Here is a 22,230-nt window from a genome sequence, read left to right on the forward strand (position 1 = left end):
ATGGAGCAATAAAATCGTTGATACCTGTTTTGTGTTCTAAACATTAAAGTTGAGTTCAGATAAAAGAGCTGATTATATGGAAAGTTCAGTGTTACAGTAGATTTAATCAATACAGGGTTGATTCTTTTTCTTCAAATAGTTTGGCAGTATATCTTCTGACAGTGAATAATAACTTGGCGTGCACACAGGCAGTGGCGTGATCATTCAAAGGGAGGCAACTCTTGCTATTCCACCTCTCTCCTGGCAGTGAATGTTATGCAGTTGGAATATGTTTGAAACCTTTGTGAAGCAATGTCTCATTTGTATTTCTGATACCTGCTGATAGATGTCATGTGTTGTGTTTTAACAATAAGCATCACTGCTGACCTCAACCTTAATTTTAAAATAATTTCATTCTTTTGTAACATTTTTTAGCTCAATATAAATTTTTTGTTATGAATAACTACAGCAAAGTGATAACTCGCTCTCCTTAACCTTCAGTCACCATGCAACTAAATGTTATTGATGTGATGTCAAACTCGCTCACACACTGCAGTCTGGACCACAGGCATGTGTAGTCCACTACAGTAACATCGGAACACAAGTCAAGAATCTTGGCATCCTTTCTTCTTGTCATTTAGAAATAAAATGTCATCGTATCCCAATTGTGTGGATCGATGCTTATGCTGTCAATCACTGGATAGTCTGGTCCAGCCTAAATTATTTACAGACTGCCATCATATAGCTGGAATATTGCTGTGTGTAATGTTAAACAACAAACAAACAAAAAAATTGTTATTTCTCAATACAACTTGATATTCTCTTTAATAGAAATCAATCAATATCCTAACCATTTGTCTTCACCCTGATATGAATTTTAGGATTCTCATTTTACAAAGCCTCTTGATATTGTACACTTCTAATGACCATCAGTATCAGAAACCTATGCTATTGGGTCAGGATTCCTTATGAAGTTTCCACACTTGTCAGCACCATGCCCTGATTGTTGGTTCACCAAAGTTGTAGACATTCGGGCTTTCCTCCTACACCAGATGACCTGCCTTGATAGACTTGAATAGTGTTCAAACCCAACACACTCATTCCCTCGGCCACCCACCGACCCAGGGATAGACTGGAATAGTGTTCAAACCCAGCACACTCATTCACTCGGCCACCCACCGACCCAGGGATAGACTGGAATAGTGTTCAAACCCAGCACACTCATTCACTCGGCCACCCACCGACCCAGGGATAGACTGGAATAGTGTTCAAACCCAACACACTCATTCCCTCGGCCACCCACCGACCCAGGGATAGACTGGAATAGTGTTCAAACCCAGCACACTCATTCACTCGGCCACCCACCGACCCAGGGATAGACTGGAATAGTGTTCAAACCCAGCACACTCATTCACTCGGCCACCCACCGACCCAGGGATAGACTGGAATAGTGTTCAAACCCAACACACTCATTCCCTCGGCCACCCACCGACCCAGGGATAGACTGGAATAGTGTTCAAACCCAGCACACTCATTCACTCGGCCACCCACCGACCCAGGGATAGACTGGAATAGTGTTCAAACCCAGCACACTCATTCACTCGGCCACCCACCGACCCAGGGATTACACCTCATTACACCTGAGTTTCTTACAGCAGACTGTTTGTCATATCCAACTTATCACATCTGAAGTGAACTGTATATGAAAGAAGGTTCTCTCATTTCTCATAGTTCAGAAAATTATCCCATCTCAATATTGTAAGCCATTATACAAATAAATAAACATATATCAGTCTCTTCTAATGACAACTTTAAGAATGGTTACCTAAATATTTATATCAAAGCTGTGGCTTTTTTCGCAACCCTTTATATCAATTTCACTGCAGTCTTTTCTCCCACTAACCCAGGAGCATGGTTTCACATGCTGTCTAGTTGCCTTTATTAGCAGCTTTTAAACTAGTCAGCTTCGGGAAGGGGTCAATTTGATAATACCTACAATATTACTTAGGAATATTACGTTAGAATAACCGCAGGCTTGGAAAAAGGCAACCCAGGTTTGATGTTCAACACACTTCTTCAAAGCAATCACGCCCTTGAAACCCTCTTTAATCCCCATTTACTTGCAGTTAAAAACTCTGTCTCAATCAAACCATACCGCAGGATGGCTGATGCAACGTGTGTGTTCGTAAGACGCGCACAGAAAATGGTGAAAGTCGACAGATTGCTTCTTAGGATCAGTAGGAATTATCTTGGGGTTGCAGTGTTAATGTATTCTGCATTAAGCCCTGTAAGTAGATATGAGCAATGGAGAACTACAGCAGATATCCCGTGTGCACTCGCCACTAATGATTCGATTGCCACTTAAGGCCCAGTGGCGTTGCAATTTAATTATGCTCAAGTACATCCTTGAGTGGATGACTGTGCTAGTTTACTTGAAGCACATATGCTTGCATTTTGCCCGATTACTGTGATTGCGTAATTCATTACGTTAACCTAATACACACGTTAACTGATTAAATGTGATGATGGGTCTATTATTCCCTAAACGCAACATGTGAAATTGATATATAAAACCACTGAAGATTGAAAGCGTGATGAAATGGAATGGTTCTTTACTGTGAAAAATACTTTTCTTGTTCGTAAACGATGATGAGTTATATGACCCACACACTCTTTCAATGTGTTTTGACATTTTCTCAAAGTATTTATTTTGTCTTGTTTTTATGGATACCAAAAAAATATCAAATCTTATTACCGTATTCGACGTAATAAGTGCCCAGGGCGTTCTCAAAATTAGAAATAGTGGGCTCTTATTAGAAAAAAAAAATTGTGAAAAATAATACAGTTGAAAGATCGTAAACTTTGTGGTTTATGCTTACAGCCTGAAATGATACAAAAGAAGTCTGTGCGTATTATACACGACAGATATATTTTTTCAGAAGTTAATGGTGCCCATAATTAAGGGTGCATATAACACATGAGTGCATATTATACATGAATAAATAAGTATTGTGTACATTAATCAATCGAAAGGGGTGCTAATTGGGATTGTTCACTTGCCAATATATTAGCAAATATCGCCATGGGCGCTTATTGGAGCGGGGCGCTTATTACGTCGAATACGGTATGCACATATGAAATATCCTAGCCAAGAGTTTCCCATTTGATACTCCTGGTGTGACTTTAGGTGAAATATAAATAATAAGAATGCATGATCAAGAATTCTGTTGAGGAACAACTCAGCACTACATTTATTGATTGAGAGAATGAATGTTGTTTAACGTCGCAGTCAGCAGTATTTTAGTCTGTGAATAATTGAGTCTGACTGCATGACCAGCGGTTCATGGGGGACTGATGACATGCAGTTAGCATTACTGACAACCGGATCCCCATGTCATCTTGTTCAGACAAAGAGCATGAAATGTTTGGGGCTTATTCTGACACAGGGGCACCAACATAGGCACTTTTTACTTATGTCATCAGACACATCATTTGCTCAAACTTTCTGATCTCTCTCTGGGGATCAGAGAAACATCTGATCAAAATCTACTTTTACAGAAACATTTCATCTCCACCATTAGACAGTGCTAATTTCAGTTAAAGACAATCTACCTGTCCTCTATCATAAATATAAATGCAGGCCAGGGAGAACCGTATGATGCTGCAGGGTTATATTTTCATAGGAATCTCTTTCAATCAAACAAAACAACTCAACATGTGACTCAAGTTTATTTTTAAATAGGTTTTGTTAACAAATTTTGTAACCATTTGAGTGAACCATACATCTTAGATTCCTCTTTCAAGTCACTGCAAAACATATCTTATGACTTTAAAATTCTAAAATGTCTGCTCAGGACCTGCTTCTCAACACATGTTTCCATTCCAGAGGAAAATATCAGCTTTCATCCTAGTTTGAAAACTTCCATCAGTCTTTTTTCCTGATATCTACTTTCCTTTCTGCTGAAAGTCTGGACCCACTTCCACACAACTCCTTCCACCATGCCTGGCAACCTAAGCATTCACCCGAATTCAAAATATTTTCTTTGACGCTATCTTTTAACTTTTGCCTCTAATTTGTATGCTTCAATCCTAACGTCAATGTGTTCTGTTTTCAGGAGGTCTTGGCCATGATGGAATCAACCACGGGCAGGACATCCATCGAGCGAGCGCGAGCAGCACAGGGAGTTTTGGGCGTGGCAGTAGTACAGGCAGCCTCAGTAACACGTCCACGCCCACCAACACCCCAAACACGCCCCTTGTTGTGCCACAACCTGTTAAGCCCAATCGGACCGGGAAGACCTACCAATGCAAGATGTGTGACCAGGTACAGTACAACGGGCATTCAGTTCCCAATGTGAGTGCGTGAGTGAGTGGGGTCTTACACCCTAGTCAGCAGTACCTTAGCTATGTTACAGCAGCTTTCAAAGTGGATTCGGACCTGGAACATCCAATCCAGTGTTCTATGTTGTGAGCATCAAATTAGGACAGCCAGGTCTCTGCTCGGGGTAGGTCCTTCAGGGTGGTCACTCTGGTAACATACGGTTATGTTGATTTCTGAGGACAGGTGGGAAATGGGGAACCTATTCTGGTGGTAATTGTTACAGGAAGTAGATTAACATCCTCCCGAAACTGTGTCCTTGAAGCTTGCGTGGTATGGTCTCTCATCTATGTTTTCACTGATCAGAAAGATAAAAACAGTTTATAGAAGGCAAGACTTGAAAACAAAATCTCTGACATCAGAATTATGAAAGCATTTATTGTTGCAGATTGATATTTCAACTACTGAAGTAGCTAATGACATCACTGGCATCATTTGAGACAAACAGATATGGTTCCTTGTAAAACATATGGAATCGTTAAATGAAAATCAGAATTGTTTTTTAATTTATTAAAAAAAATAACAATATATTCAAAAGATGTATAGATCATTCCAAAAGGAGCTATGTTGAGTTATTTTGTATCACCATCATCTTGAGGGATATTGTCCATCTTATGATAGTTTCAACATAACATTTGATCATAAATTGATCATGTAATTGTAAAACTACAGAATACATGTATAATGTTTATCTTAAAGTCCTATATTTTGTGACTGTAGCTCCCAAGTACTCATGCTTTTCATGAGGGATATTGGGAATGGGAGATCACATTCAATGTAACCTGGCTGGTTGTCATAGCAACCCTGTGGCATGGATATGACGCTAACACTGGTTTGCCTGTTCCAGACTCGATTACCTTGCAGGTTGCTGTCGCATAGTTATAGAATTGCAGAATACGGTGTAAAACTAACAATTTAATTAGTTGAAACTTGATCAATATGGATGTTTTTTGTGTAATATGAATTGTCTAGAATAACATTATACTGAACACTAATTTTTTAAGAATTATCTTTAAGCAGGAAAATCTTTGGCAAATAAAAGGGTGCTATAGGCTTGTGTGCTCACTGGCTGACTATTTCTTGCTGTTCTGTGAGGAGGTTTTTGCGGTTGTTCCATTGCTTGTTGCTGGGACAGATGTTCTTTACAGTTTCAAATGCCCGTCAGTATCTCTGTTCAGGCTATTAGTTTTCAACATGGAGAAATAACCCTGATATGTGGTATATCTACAGAAAATAGAGAGAATGAGTGATGGTTGATTGAAAAAATTAATCTTTTACAGAAAAAATAACACCATAAGCCGTTTTAAAAATGCATAAAATACGGAAAACCAATTCCTTGCTATCTGCTAGTCGCAGTCTGTGTTCATATGGCTGTCTGAGAAAGCTTGCATGGTGATAACTGAAAATAAAAGTTTCATGCGGTCATGAGTGTGGTATCATCATAATATTGTCTCTTGTCGACTGACGACTGATAAAACTGGAAGAAAAACCTGCAGTTACTGGAATGTCTGATTATTTTAGAATAGAAAAAGGTTGGCAAGGAAAATTCTGCCTCTATCTAATGTTTATTTTGGCTGCCGACCAGGGATATTATATCGGGCGAGGGAGCTTTGAACTGAATGAGAGACTGTAGTAATGTTATACACCAATTTGCTCCTACGTCTTGTTTTGGCAGACGAAAATTTGTTAAAATTCGTCCGTCCATCGTTGGTGTCACCTCATCAGTGTCAGTATGCAAGACTAATACGATTCGGGAAAATGGCCGTCTTATTTGTTTGAACGTTTTGCCATGTGGGCTGTAGGGTTGCCGGCAAAATTTCAATGTTACATAACACTCATCCAAGCTGGGAGCTTTCACTTGTGAAATTAACTGCTCTGTTTATTTTAGGTTGCCATTTTTTGCAGCTTTTTTTACCAGCATATCTTCCAGATGTGCGATCTTGTTAAAAGTTTGGAAGCTCTAAGCCCCATGAGTCAATGGGCAAAAGCATGTAGTTACATTTTGAAGTTTTAATGGTAAAGCTTGGTCTGTCCTGGTGCCCTCGTATGGCATCAGGTTCCACTCCTCAGTCATGTGTGGGTAAAGAAATACAGTGAAAGTTGAATGACTTTATGATTATCTTTACTTTTCAACTACATAATTTGTTTTTCATGTTATTTATGCAGCAAAGTTGTAATGCCACTTGTTTATTTTTTCTGTTCTAAAGTGATTGATGAACATAATGGTAGTATGGTCACTGGCTTTTGAGAAAGAGGAAATCATGATAATAAATGTGTTATTTTGCACCAGTCAGGGATACTGTGCATGCATCAGTCACAGAGGATATTTCTGCCTTGACAATTTACATTCAGACAATATATTTTCCTTGTTAAATTTCAAGTTCCATGTTGAATTTTGATTTCACAAATAGTTTCTATCATGTTGTTTTTTTAATTCTGAAAAAAGCTATTCTTTCTATAATCTTGCTTTGGTTTGTTGTATTTGCTGCATTCATATATGGTCACTGTATCTCCAATAGGATTTATCAATATGGCTGCCATGGCAGACATATTGCAAGTGATCAAATAATAAAAATTGTTAAAACGTCTTTGTAATTTTCTATCAAGAAATGTTGCAACACTCTCATCTAACTTGTGTATTTTGACATAGGAAACATATTTTAAAGTGGAATAGAACATATTTCTGATTTCTAGCTATTGTTAAGAAAACATATTTTTTTGTGATTTTCCTCCTAAACTTCCTGTCCTCCACACTGTAGAAGGCATGATCACATGCAAAGCCATCAATCACTAGGAACAGATAACTAATTATGCTCATCAATTACTGATCTCAAAGATGGTAATTTTCTGTGGATCCCAAGAAATCTATGGGTCTTTGGAACCAGGACCCATTATCAGGAATTGTGATGAGGGTATCTGTTTAGCCAAAGTAATTCATTGTGTGTGTGTCTATGAGTGATTTTTCTGTGCATGGATGGATTTCTAAATTCTAAAAACATTCAATTCAGGTTTTTCTGCGTTTTATGGATAAAACTCCAGAAAGGGATTCTAGCTATTTGATTTCTTTTGCACAATAAACGATTAAATCATAACCACTATGTTTATGGATAGGTTCAGGAAGAACTTGCCTTCAACAAGACCTTTGTTTCGGAGTTCGTCATCATTTAGCATCTAACCAAACTTGTTCTTGTTTTTTTCCAGATCTTCAATACCAAATCTGATATGCTGATCCACTGCCAACAGATTCACAAGCAGGACCCTAAGCCTTACAAATGTCCCACTTGCTCAAAATGCTTTGCTAACTCGTCATATTTATCGCAGCACAACCGCATTCATACAGGGATCAAGCCGTACAAATGCGAGATCTGTGAACGCAAGTTTACGCAGCTTTCACACCTTCAGCAGCACATCCGCACCCACACTGGAGAGAAGCCCTACAAATGCATGCATCCAGGCTGCGGGAAGGCCTTTTCACAACTCTCCAACCTGCAGTCTCACTCGAGATCACACATGACCGACAAGCCGTACCGCTGTAACTCTTGCTACAAGTGCTACGCTGATGAACAGAGTTTGCGCGATCATATTCCCAAGCACTCGGACACTAAACATCTCAAGACTCACATATGTCATATATGCGGCAAATCCTACACGCAAGAGACATACCTGACTCGTCACATGGCTAAGCATTCTAATGAAAGTCATAAAGTGGCGCCACGACCAATCAAAACTGAACCCCTGGATCCCGCTGATCGAGACTATGGCCGGATGTCCGAGAAGTCTTCACAAGATGGACATGTAGGTGGCGCCTGCAGCAAGAGCGTATCATCTGCATTCATGCCGCTGCCGCAGTTTGGTCCCAACGTCAGCAGTAGCTCCAACTCAAGCTATCCCTATGGCCCTAGCCTAAGCTCAAATAGTCTTAGCTCTCCTCTCCCGCACATATCATCGATGACATCTCCACGCTACTTCCCATACGATCCAATTGGATTCCGCAAATCAGATCCTCCAGAAAGGAACCTGAATGTACCCATGACTACACGAGACAGTATGATTGCCAACAGTCTACTGAGTCTGCAGCATATAAAGAATTATGCTTCTCAGCAGATGCCCAGCTTCACACCAACATGCACAAGCGGGTCTCGACTCACATGATTTGCTGATACAGTAGCAGGGTAGATATGTATCAGATGGTATGACACTGTCATTCTGATTACTTTTCTGCCACTGGTTATGACAGCATGTCTTATAGACTATGTACTTGGCATCAGTGGTCTTTAAATGGCATTGGACATGCAGTTGGGGGTACATGTGTCACTTACATCTTTTACGACTGTATTTTCCATAAAATAGCCATGATGTTCATGGTATAAATCTAACATTTTTCTTCCCAAATCCTACAACGACGAGCCCTGAAGGTTGTGGAAGAATGATTTTAGATTAGCATTGCTTGTTAGGAGAGTATCACAAAAACATCCAAACCAAATGACAAATTTCCTTATGTAAGTTAAAAACCATGAGATTGACTTTTGAAATGTAAATATTTCTGCCTTGAGATTGTAATATTTCAAAGAATGTTTGACTTAGTGCCACTGCATATTAATGTTGTATTATAAAGAAAATTAAATCTTTGATTGTTTTTTTTAAAAATACATCAATTGCTTCTTCCCAATGTTTCCGAGAAAATATCCAGCTAAACTGATGTACAATTTTTTCCAAATGGATTTTTTCTGGACCTGAATCTTGCCAACTGTTACCAGTGGCAGATTGGACATTGTTTGTTATGATGATTATTTTAGGGACTTGATTTTTGTGTGTACATGACACTGTTTCTATTCTGCAGGATCTGCAGTTGTCTTGTGTGTTAGATTATAAATCATGTCCTTATTATTGAGTTGTTTAGCTTTGATGAATATCATCATCCTTTAGATAGGACCCGCTTATGAAGCACTTCGTGTTGTCTGCATGTAACCTGTATGAAAAGAAACCTTGTTGTGCTTATATAGTCAGTATTACAGAGGCTGGTGGGGGTTCCATGATGGTTAAAATACTGACAACGTTATTGTCGTTTTGAAGTCATTGCCTGTATGTCACAAATAATCACTATAACAAGAATTTAGAAATATTTTGACAAATTGCTTGAGCTTGCTTTCACAACAGTATTGAGAAAAGGTTAAAAATAATCATTCACGGTTGAAAACACTGTTTAATTGTTCATGTCTCTTTTTACAAAGGTCATTATCATTTTGACGTTGCCATGGAAATGTGTGACAAGTACTATTAAAAACGCAAAGGAAATAATCCTTTTTTTCATTACGAGGTGCTACATGTGAAAGTTTTTCTTCTTTTGACATTATGGGCTGAATCATTAAAAAGCTTGATTGTAGAGCGCAACAAGGTTTGGTTTGTATCTTATGTCATACAGGCATTTAATGCCTACTAACTCTATAAACAGAACTCACAACTGATTCTATCAGACATATATCCCACTATTAGGAAACATGTACAAAAATGTCATGTTTCTTTTCAAATTATGTTCATTGCTCAGTGAAATTATGATGCTACAGCCTAAAGGTAGTATCAAAAAATAATTTTTGTATGAATTTGTAACAAATTCATAAAGGGTAACAGAATTCTGAATTCAGAACAAGGTTTCTTATGTTTCCCGATTCCGTGCCTCTCAACCATATTTGGACGCCATGAGGTTCAGTCAGCCAAGTTTGTCCTTGACATGAAATGTTCAGTCTGGTGATGGACATTGAGCACTTCCCACGAACATGCGTGCTGTGTTTCTTAGAAACAAGACACGTTTCTCTGATCTCTTGTATTACAATGTGTTCAAATGCTCATCATTTCATTTGTAGATGTAAAGTAATTTTTACCTACATATCTATATTCGGGGCCTCTTACTTTCACAATAGGGCCCTTACTATGAATATTGGTATATTTGCACCTTGGAGTTAATGTCATTGTGTAGAACACATGTAGATAAATTAGAAAATGGCTAACATTTTCAAGTTTCCTGGAGGAAATTACATTAGGATCTTGTACAGATAGTAGCTTTAGAATCATACGAGGTCTTGTCTTTCTTTTGTTTTCAGACATTTTGAGAAGGTTTGGGACTGAAAAAAAGAAATTTTATTTGTAATTACTGTATGCAAACAAGCTGTTTCCTCCAGGTAACTTCAGAATACCAAGAGTATTAAATCGGTTTATTCCAATGTTGCAAGTACATGAAGAAATTATTTAAATTATGATATTTATTTTCTTTGTCAGTTTGGGAGAGTGCAAAACAAAGTAGTCAAATTAATTTCTGTTTTCTTCAGAGCTGCATATATGCATACGTTATGCCTGTTCATATTTGTCCAAGTTTACCACTAACTATTGTGGTTTGTTTCAGTTCTTTCTGTTTTTTCTTGAATCATTCAAGAGTTCCACATCTCATAACGTTTGGCGCCAGTACTCTCTTTATCAAACTATTTACACTATTTTGCGATTTACTGTTGGACAATATTTCTTCTTAAATGTTATTTTGGAAACAGAAAATCTGAAACATTATTCACATAATGGCTGTCCTTTACAAATGCTTTCTTTATTCAGCAACTATTATGTTTCGAAAGTAGTGAACCTGTTTCATCAATTATGTTGATAAAATGGCATATATGTTGCTCATATTAAAACACATTGATTCATGTGCTAATATTTACGCATTTATAACATGTGTATTACCGTGCAAACACATTTTATGTTCTCGCCAAGTAGATGAGTGGTAATATGTTGTTATGAAAGTGTTATTTCTCCATGAATAGACCAGTACTTTAAGCTAAACCGGAGTAGTTAGAAGCCTTGCTACAATTGCTATGTCTAAGAATTCTTTTTGAACATCATCTTTTTAAAACCTTTCAAATTATGTACAAGATCAATCTGAATTTTATTTTTAAAAGGGACCAGTCATTTGTTACAGGGGTGGATAGGTCAGAGGTTTTTGATATACACATGTTCTGAAAATAATGACCCTCCCCATATCCTTGAATTTTTTTTCATGACTCTCCCTGAAAAGACAAAATGCAAATGCACTTTTATTATAAACTGTCGACTTTTTCATTACCCTCCCAGAATATGTATTATTTTTTTATGACCCTCCCTCCACTGTCAAAGTTTTGGTGACCCTCCCTGATTCCCTCAGACCCACCCCAGCCTAAAACATATGACCAGTCCCTGAACAACCAATCAGTTTGAAATGATTATATTTACTTTTTACTATAAACTGAAAATGTTGACAATTTGTAAACATGCATATCATGATACCTATTTTGTTTTGTGATAAATTGGATCCCCCCCCCAAAAAAACTTGTTAATAACGAAATAATTGGGTATGATACTGATATTAGTTTAAGAACTGTGAATAACAATTGTAACAATGCACCAAGTATGTTTACATTTGTTACCATATGTTAAAACAGGTACATGTTTAGTTTGTCTGTCATAGGAAATGTTTTGCGCAAGTTTTTCATGTGTGGCCGGCATCTGAGATGCCCGGTCTCATTGTTCCTCTACCATTCCCAACTGAGCCTCTCTGCATGATCCAGTTGCTTACATTTTTGATTAGGAATTCAAATTTGCTGGTTGAGTTTTCAACTTGTCATTTTCATGTTTCATCACATTAGCTTTTCAATTTTGAAGGTTGACAATCTCCCTTTTCGCCCCTTTGTGTCCCCTCTAAAATAATATATTTTCATCCTAAAGGGGAGCTAACCCAATCAAATTGGGTGTGAAAGCACTGTTTATGATGATTTTATGAGTGTTTGTCTGAAGAATGGATACACTGACTGCAGGCAATCAAATTGGCTGCAGTCAATGATGAAGAACTACAAACTACCCAAAGAGTTGATAGGGCAAAAAGGCAGCTATTGTAAGTTATTTCTAAGCTGACAAAAATTATGGGGGCCTTAGTTACTGTCAACTGCTACAGATCATTAATTTGAATTGGTTGTCTCAAACGAGGCTTTAATTTGTCATCACGAGGCATGATGGGAATATCATGGGATCGCTATGTTAAACATGTATGCTCATTTAGTAAGGATTGATGTTTGTTTACTGGTTATTAAGTTTTCCTACTCCTTATCTGTATCTGGTATTCCGAAGACAACGATATTGATAACAATGTACTGTACAGTTACTAGGTTGTGGCTTGGTTATGTATACATGTAAATGCTGTTGTACTAACGATACCTGTTGTTTCCATCGTCTTCAAGTGTGATCACTATTATCATTACGCCTCCCTTTGTGTTTGGGTCGGCATCAACTGTTATATGGAGGTTCTTACAGTGTGTAACCTCTTTCCCATTACTTGTATCAGAGTTGTCTCCCCTTTGCTTGTGTATGATGGTACACCGTGATCACATCACGTGACCCAAGTCTTAGAAACAACAACACTTGAAAAGTGGATGTTTTTCTTGCATGCTCAATTGAGGATTTTGCGCTGGAGAGAATTCAATATTTACCTGTACCTATTTCATTGTGCATACGTAGATTATTAACACAATTATCAAACTGGATCGACCCGATGCAAAGGGGAGGCAAATCTATAACTGTTATTTGTTAATATGTATTAATTGTGTTAAAATTTCTCTAAAAAAATATTTCCGATGTCATGATGTAGTTGTATGATGTACCCACAAATGAAAGTTGACACTTGACAATAGTCCAGTCTAAACCTTATTCCTTGTAACATGGTGTAGTAAATTGTCATTCCTAGATCGAAGAAGCCGGAATGAAACTGGATTGTCTTTTAGATGCTAGAACCATGATATATTAGATATATTGTATGCACAAACGTTTGTGTACAGCCACGTTCCCTCTTTGGGCCTGCAGCACACTGTTCTGATTGGCCGAGAGTATGTGATTACGTACTAATGTAAATGAATATTTGTGTGATGAACAAAATATTGTGCTGTCAAGTGAGATACCATACAGAGAGATGTTCATTTCGTATACAAGTCCATATTTTATCATTGTCAGCACTTGTATCTTCATTCTGATTATGAAAACACTTCTTATATTACGGTAGTAACTACTCTGTTTATCATTATGTGTGTACTTCAAATTCCTGTTAGTATTCACCGTGTTTTATCAGTGTACATTGTCTCTTCTGCACCAGAACGTGCATGGTCTTGCATTGTCGTTAACAGTTGTGTCAGTTCAGGTAAGTGACTACATACTTGTGAAGCCTTTTACTAGCAGATTCATACACCTTCATTTACAAATCTTGTAGATGGTGACCTTTTTTTTCTCTACTTGGCAAAAATGAGTGGCATCAGACTCTTATTTAGCTCATGACTATGGTTGAATGTATTCGCGCACTGAGAAGAATCAGTGCCAAGTGTATGGCTTGCCTGGTCTAGGGGAGATAATTCAAAGTGGTTATTCGATGCACCTGTAAAATCATCTAATATATTGACCTGAACCTACTAAAACATCCCGGATCATGTATTTAACACAAACACCTAATCACATATAAGTGTTTTTAATAAAATGAAACTACCTGTTTTAAATTAGTTTATCTTATATTTCAGGTATTGTGATAAAATAACTTTTTGTAATATCAAGATTTCCTTAAATTCATATTATGTTAAACAATTTGTTATTTAAGGTAACAAGATTTCATTATTCAAAACAAACAGCAAATGAATAACAAGATTTCCTTACTTACGGAAAACTACAAATAAATAACAAGACTTCATTATCACTAAGAGTACAAAGTACAAATGAATGCATGAATCATCCTCCCTACACATGAAGCACAACGGAGTTGTCATGTTCAGATAGGCAGAGTATGGATGAAATCAACATGAACAAGGCAGCATGTCTTTTGTTAACCCTTCATCTGCTGATTTCATCATCTATTCATTCATCAACTTGAATCATTTTCTTTTTTTTGCACTTGAAAACATTTTCATTTATTTCATGTAGAAAAACGAACATCTTTTTCGCACAACATGGGAAAAACGTTTCCGTGCATTTTTTGCGAAAGGTTTTTACTTGATGAATTGTACATGGCGATGGTATAACTCAACGAGGCAGCAAACAGGAGTAGACAGCACCACAACATCAGCTGGTATTCTCTATGCAGAATTATATCACCTACATGGGCCTTTAAAGTCTTAATGTGTGTTGAAACAAATGCTTGGCAGTTGTACATTTTCCAAAGCACGGTTGATGATTAAAGGGGTATAAAAACGCTCACTTATCACGTATGCAAAGAACTGATGCTGTGAGCTGAATTCATTTTAAAGAATTCATATTCAGAGATGCAGATATAATTAGAAGTTAATTATTTTCCCATTACTTCCCCTTCTGCCATGCCTATTTTTTTGTTATTAATTCATGGACATTTTTGTCTGTTCAGAAACCAAAGGATATCAACAATTTTGCAATATATTTTGCAAGGTAGATCATTGTCCAGAGATGTCTATGTAGAATGTAAGAGTGAGCATTATTTTGACAGGTGTGAATGCATGCTTGTGGCTTGATGTCTCCCAACAAATGATGCATGGGTAGATAGATATTCATGCATCACTCAAACCATTCCTGATTTTATTAAAGCAAGTTCCAAATTTTTCCAAATTCCTTAAATTTGATGAGGAGTCAAATGTATCAGAGAATGAAAGCAACAGTAAACTCAAAACTTCCTGTGAAGATAACCAATAACGGTTCATTTCTTACTTGATTGTACAACATGGATAACAAAGCGATATTTTTTATAATCAGAATAGAAAGAACAAAATTCAAAATCTGATGTTTTAGGAACATTTGTGTATGGCCAAGACATGCTGGTACACAGCTGAGGCTACCAAGGCCAGTAGAATGTTCGGTTGGCAATAAATGCAACAATGGAGAAGAAAAACATCTAGTGGCTCAACTGCTGTTTGTTACAATGGGCAATATGAATGACTGCATGAAAGGTAGATGTGAACGACAGAGAATGATTGACCGATAGATAGGAGGCGGGGTGTTACAGCTGAAGCCATCAGGGTTGTGGTGAGAACTACCTATGAAAGCTTGGTAGCATTCATCTCAATCGTTCCAGAAATGGTTAGGACATAATGTGGAAACTTGACTCTGATGACAAGGTATGACAATAGTACTGCACTCAGTTCCTCCACTGATTCCTTTGATTAAGCATATATCACAACCCCGAGGGTTTCAGTTGGAAACAATTTTTGTCTGTGAAATAGCTCAATTTTTTCCCATCATATGGTACAAGGTGCTGACATATATAACAAGCTTTACATTTTCTATGCATGGAACTTTCTAACACATTCCAGTCACAGGTTCTGAGTTCAACATCCAGAAGGCAGCGAATTATATGAAAATTTGATTTGGAAAATTTTACATTCATGTGAAACATGATAAAATTTAGTCTGTTAGTTCATCCTGGATCTTGTGAGAAAAGATTCTTGCAGATGTAAAACCTAACCTGAGTTATCAAACATGCTATTCAAATCAGTATGGGGTTTAATAATTCACAGCTGAAAGGATATGCTTAGATGTTTTCACCTTATCTGAAAAAATGCTGAAATTTACACCAGTATTGTGTTATGTATGAAAATAACTTTCAATGTTGCAATCGGTTATCTTGATAAATGTTTGTGTACTATAACAAATTTATGTGATTACATTTGGAGTAAGAACTACATCAAAATGATTCTAATTATATATTTTCTAGTTTGCAATTTAGGAGTAACCTAAATGCAAATGTTGCAAATCTCAGAGGATGTTATATAGTTTTCACTGCAATACATGTATTACTGCTGCTGTAGCCATGGCTGTGACAGATGACCACACCCTAGACACTGTCCAATAACAGACGCGTAGCTGTCTTAGGCTGACACAGACGGTTAACCGTGGCTGAATGTCACAGTCATGCATGTTACAGCTTTATAAGGAGTTATTACACAGTTGACCAAATTTCCATATTTTTGTTGGTTATTTTGAAATATATTAAGATGTGAAAATTGCACTTTTACAGGAAATGGTGTTGTTACGGTGTGTATGGATGAGAATTTGCTAGGATATGTTAAGAACTGATGCCACTCATGTTTGCCTGTTCTGAAAACAGGCTTTGGTTGCGAGGTATGCTTTGTTATGTCTGTCAAAGTGTTGTTCTTAGATGAGGTAGTGCAGACAACACACAAATCATACAAAGTATATAATCAGTACTTAATTAGATCTTGATGTGAAAAAGCACAAAGATTTGAAAGTATGAAAATTTGAATATTGTATTTTTCTAACTCTAACCAAAGCCTGTTGACAGCCGAAACAGCTCTATTAACAATGCTTATATTTCAGTTTCAGCAGTGAATCTTCCACATGGCATCTCTGTATAACTTTGTGGTAACAATCGGGCAATAACTGAGAGCTCTTAGTAATTGCTTTAGTAGATGTCTTTTTGAAACGGCTATCAAAAAGTGCTCTACCAAAATTGTCAAAAGTTAACTGTCAAATCCTCAATGCCCAAATGAAACCACAAACTACTGATAAATCACAATTCTATGACATCCTATGTTCCTGGCATGCAAAATACATGTTCAGATTCTGATCCGCAGAAATTAAGACCAAATGAAATTTAATATCTTTTCATTGGTGTTGGATTGTATTTGAAATCTTGAGAAACTCAAGCGTGTAGGTATATGGCATCAATTGCTCCACAATAGGGTGGAATGGTTGCCATGGTTTCCATGATTATCTGTAGATTTCTGCAAATCTCCATGGTGCCCTCTCTAAATGAGGTAGTGATCTGTCATGTCTTGAATATGTCATCATGTTTTGTGATATTATCAGCAATAGAGCAGATTTATCAAAGTTTTGTCAGAAACTGTGCAGTTAATGGCATACACTGGTGAAGTGTTTCTTAAGAATACATAATCAATCAAGTTAAGAATGTGTGCAATATTTTGATAAACCATACAGTGTACTGTCAAAAAATGGAAGTAGAAAATGTAAACATTTCACACATTTCTTCTAAAGATACAATTTCATACTGGATACGAACCAGTATAAAAAATTAAACTAGTCTCTTGAAGGTTTATACCCAAAGATTGCTGACATGAATTGCAAGTAATTTTTTAAAATTTTGAACCTCATACAATGTATTGTTATATTATAGGGTAATGATGGGAAAAGGATAGCATACAGGGCTTCTTTCAACAAAAGTTACTTTCCATGTTATAAAAAATCTATCAGCTTTCTGAGGGTAAAATAGGCAATGTTTTTAGGGAAATGTATATGTAGTGTCAGTTTGAGAGCATTTCCTGTGGGCCTGCATCAGCCTCAAATGGTCAATACCCAGGTACCATCTAACCATACTCATCAGTGAAGTTCACTACTCCCGGACAGTCTATGAATCAGTTTCAAAAGTTCACTGGCCAGGAGGGCTTGTTAACAAAAACTGTTGTAAGCCCTCATCATATGTTACTAGCCCAGCTTAATGGAGGCTGCCGTTTGCAATATCTATTAGAATAGTCTTGTTGGGTTTCTTCATGAAATGTTAAGATACAAAAGGTTGTGTACCTTTTTAACATTCTAAAGGGACATTGATGCATGGCCTTCACATAGGATTCTCCAAATTAGAAATGAGTTTAACTCAAAGCACATATCCCTACCCAACAGTAGGGGAGGGTGGTCCTTGTAGTCACGGGACACTAAAATTTATGTCAATTAGTACATCTGCCTTATCCTGCTCACATAATCCGAGAAGCCATGTGCGAGGAGGTGTTTTTTCATTTTTTTTTCTGTGACGTTTTAATTACTATTTATCCATCCATATCACTCTGCCATGTTTGTGGGGTGACTAAACCTTGTTGGTGCTTTTCTTTTGCCCTTAGCACCACTGGATGTATTGCAATTCTCTTATCCCAGAAGAGTGATCTCCCCTTACACACGTCTTGTTTGAATCAGATTTATGAAAGTTGAAATATTGTTCTGAATTGATACTAAAAAAATGCAAGTGTGTGTTCTGCATTGGGAATTCTTTTCTTGGCTAACAATTTTATTATTTGCAAAGTATTTTGACAAGGTAAAAGACGAGGTCATTTGGTGAATCATTCATGGTGACTGTAAAGGGAGCTTCCACTTACTTCTTTCATTCACTGGCAACCTCTCAAGGGATTCCTCAGTTATAGTCTGAAGGCAGAGGCTAGCTGACAGCAACTGCTTGGAAGGTTTTCATTGTTCGTATTGTGATAAATTTGGGGATAGTTTGTTTTACTTGTCCTTTTTTCTCTTCTTGTATAAATACAAAAATGAGAAAATACCCTTCAAAAGTTTGGCAAATGAATGAAGGATTCTTATATCTAAAATAAAAACACTAAAAAATCTCATTTATCATGAAACTTCTAATCAAAATCAACAATCTCAGTTTGAAAATAGCAGGTCTCTTTACTGAAATATTACAAGTGAAAAACAAATTGCCATATGTTATTCTTTAATGTATCTTTTCAAGAAAGCACCTTGCTATACTTTTCCCACTCATTTCTACAACTTTGCATAAAGATGTATCTGATACTTTAGTAACTGTGCTGACAGAACCCCAACCCATTATCCACTTCCCAAACCGAGGAGGGTGTTTTCTCTAAGATTGCTCCTTCACACAGCATCGCATCTTTTCCCCCGAAAGTTGCCCAAGGTAGCAACTCTAAAAAGTAGCCTTTCTAATTAATTGGTCCTGATTACAATTATTATTGGTGGTTTTAATTATGGCAGTCTTCTATTGCTACTTGTATCGAAGCTTTGTTAAAAAATAAAGTTGGAAAATGTATTTTTGTTTTGTCATTTTTCAAAGTGGAAGGAGTCTTTCACTCACCTGCAGGAAAAGTGAGAACCTGTAATATAAGTGCTGCAGCCACATGAGCGCAATGGGTGGTCGATGGTGTGAAGAGAGTCAAACCAGAGCTTCCACTGTGAAAAGCAAAGGCGCCATACATACACAGACTGAAGAATTGGGTTTCCAAGGAATACTGGCAATGGTCCAGCCTTCATGCTGCCTTCAGTCATCTCAATCTTACAATTTGACTGTGAATGTGTGTAGGAGTCTGCTACAATATTATGTACAAGTCACCTAATGACTAACTGTTCGCAGTTGTTTAACGATACAAATAATATCTATATGTAGCGCATGCATCCATCAGTGAAGACATGATCCATCTGTTGGGATTCCGAGTTCTTTATTGCACAGCTTGATCTCGTGGTTACAACGGTCCTGTCAACATTATCACATCCAATATAAAATACTCTATTCCAACTGTAACTGACATACATGTATAGTTGGATGCACATCACTCTGTACAGGACATACAAAATAGCTTAAAAGCAAAATAACATTACGACATACAAAACATTAACAAAAGGTAAATGGCAAGAGACTGCTTAATTACAATAGAGATATTAACAAAATCTTTTGTACTGTACATTACCATAATTATCATGAATTAAATGACGGCAATATACACAACACTTATAATTACCAACTATGGGCTGAACTACCGGTATGTGTTCTCACAAGCAGGTATTAAGCTGGTCAGCACTGCCATATCCAATACAATAATTAACTGCATAGACAAACCTGCCAAATGTTTACTATCAACAGTTATTCTGTACCCAACTACACACTTGAAATGTTCCAAGTTAAGTTATTACCAAATTGCATGAACAACAATTATACCACTGTTATAAAGTGTAAAACAATGCAACAATTTTTATCAATATTTTATACTTTTATAAAACAACTTTTCTTAAACAAACCAAACTATACCATAAAGTACTACTTGCCTCGGTTTGTAAAAGGAAGGACAATATTCCAAAAGAATGAAAACACCAATAGTAATGAACACACAATGCCATTTAGAAAGTTGTCAAAAGTAACAAATGTTTTATCTTGGATAACACTTTCTTAGTAAAGCACAGATTCTCATACTTTTTTGGGTTGAGTCCCTTTTGGTGGAAGCCTCAGTGGCTGAGTGGGTTAGATCGCTGAGTTTATGTGCTGGTGATTAGGTACCTCATTCTGGCAGTGTGGGTTTGAATCCCGGATGGGACTCAACCCCCAAAAGTACAAGATTCTGTAATTTACTGAGAAAGTGTTATCCCAAATATAACATTTGTTACCAAAAGTTAAATCTGGTCAACCACTATTTCCATTCCATTTCCTCCAGTAAGACAAAGTTTGTTTGTTTGTTGTTTAACAAGGCACTCAGTGATATTCAAGCTATATGAGGGCGGTATGTAAGTAATTGAGTCTGGACCAGACAATCCAGTGATTTACATCATGAGCATGGATCTACGCAATTGGGATACAATGACATGCATCAACCAAGTCATCAAGTCTGACCACCTGATCCCATTAGTCGCCTCTGTTCAAAGTGAAAGGTTTCTGGACTAACAGAATTCCACTGCATTATGCAATGATGAGAGATGAAAAGGCTCATTCTATCCTCACCAAGGACTACTCTCAATATTGATGGTGTGAATGTTACATATATATCAGTATAGCGATAATCATGATAACAGTTTCTTTACATATCTTAACAGTGTAAAACCATGTTTTGGGTACTGGGTATAGCTACTGTGTCTGTACACTGCCCTGCTGTAATCAAACTAGAACTTTTTTAACAAAGAAAATGTTTCTTGTTATTGTAATGATTATTGGTGTTCACATTACATTAACAAGCAGTTTGGGTACATTATAAATACAATCTATGTTTGAGGGGTGGTTGAAAAGTTCTGAGCCTAACTACGATGGACTGTGTTTATGGGAGTATCAGTAGTTATCAACACACACCCTCCGAGATCCACATACATGTACTTCAACGGGAGTGCCTGGTTCCCGCAGGTGTAACACGTCCTCCACTGAAGCACTAATATCATCATCATTTGCATCATAACACTTGCCAGACAGTTCTTTCTTCATTAGGGAAAAGGTGGACATCTGACAGTGCCAAATCTGGTGAATACAGAGGATGTTCAGTGAGTTCAAAGCCAGTCATGCATTGCAGCCATGGCGTCCACCGACTTTTGTACAGGTACTTTGTCCTGGTGGAAGGAACAACACACATTCAGTGAGTTTTCCATGGTGTTTAGCCTTGATATTCTCACCTTTTGGGAGGTAGTCAAACAGTAAGATTCCTTTGAAGTCCCAGAAAATGCCTTGCCAGCTGATGGAACAGACTTAGACTTCTTTGTCATAGGATATTAGATGTTTCCACTGCTTTGACTGTTTTTTAATAGTTTTTTTGTTGATGAATGTCGGCAGTTGAAACTAGTCCCGGAAAGCTCAAGAAAGCTGCTTACTAATTGGTTAATGTCGTCATCTTGTTAGTCATTTCATTGGTTTTCAAAAGGTCACCTGTAATGGGACATCCTCACATCTTTGTTTAGAGGCAGTGAGAACTAAAAATCTGATTCCAACTCATAGACAGAGCATTTAAGAGCATTGTCAATACACAAAGGTCAAATAAAGTTCAAAACTTGAAATATGGTGAAAAATGCTAACGATACATATACAAATTTCATTACAATTTGAAAACTATTATGAGGTGAGGTGAAATGGGGTTTAACGTCGCGTCCAAGATTATTGCACTTATAAAGCGTGTGTGTTTGTGTGGCTGCTTGTACTAGTCCGGACTGATGCCAATTTATAGTGCTAGCTCACTGAGATACCATGTCGCAGTTTAACATGAATACCCCACTCAGACACAGTATACTGACTCCGAGCCGAACAGTCCTTGTTTTAGCCCCTTAATGCCGAGCGCCAGACAGGGTAACAACAAGTACCATCTTTTAACGTCTTTTGGTATGACGCAGCCGGGGATCGAACCCCG

At 37.3% G+C, this 22,230-nt stretch overlaps 1 protein-coding gene across 15 annotated transcripts in view; it reads left to right on the forward strand.

The window, feature by feature from the left end:
• LOC124132247 (zinc finger protein rotund-like) overlaps window positions 1–19,172 on the forward strand; it is a 406,713-nt gene extending 387,541 nt beyond the window's left edge. For 14 of the 15 annotated variants that reach the window (XM_046496075.2, XM_046496076.2, XM_046496079.2 and 11 more), the window contains 2 exons: window positions 4,095–4,333; window positions 7,559–19,172. In XM_046496075.2, coding sequence (XP_046352031.1) covers window positions 4,095–4,333; window positions 7,559–8,509 — 1,190 coding nt within the window. In that variant the 3' untranslated portion in view covers window positions 8,510–19,172. The remainder of the gene's footprint in view (window positions 1–4,094; window positions 4,334–7,558) is intronic. The other variant, XM_046496077.2, reaches the window with a different exon arrangement.
• The last annotated feature ends 3,058 nt before the right edge of the window (window positions 19,173–22,230 follow it).

This window comes from Haliotis rufescens, unplaced genomic scaffold (genome assembly GCF_023055435.1).
Source record: "Haliotis rufescens isolate VD_foot unplaced genomic scaffold, xgHalRufe1.0.p SCAF_13, whole genome shotgun sequence".
Lineage (NCBI taxonomy): Eukaryota > Metazoa > Mollusca > Gastropoda > Lepetellida > Haliotidae > Haliotis > Haliotis rufescens.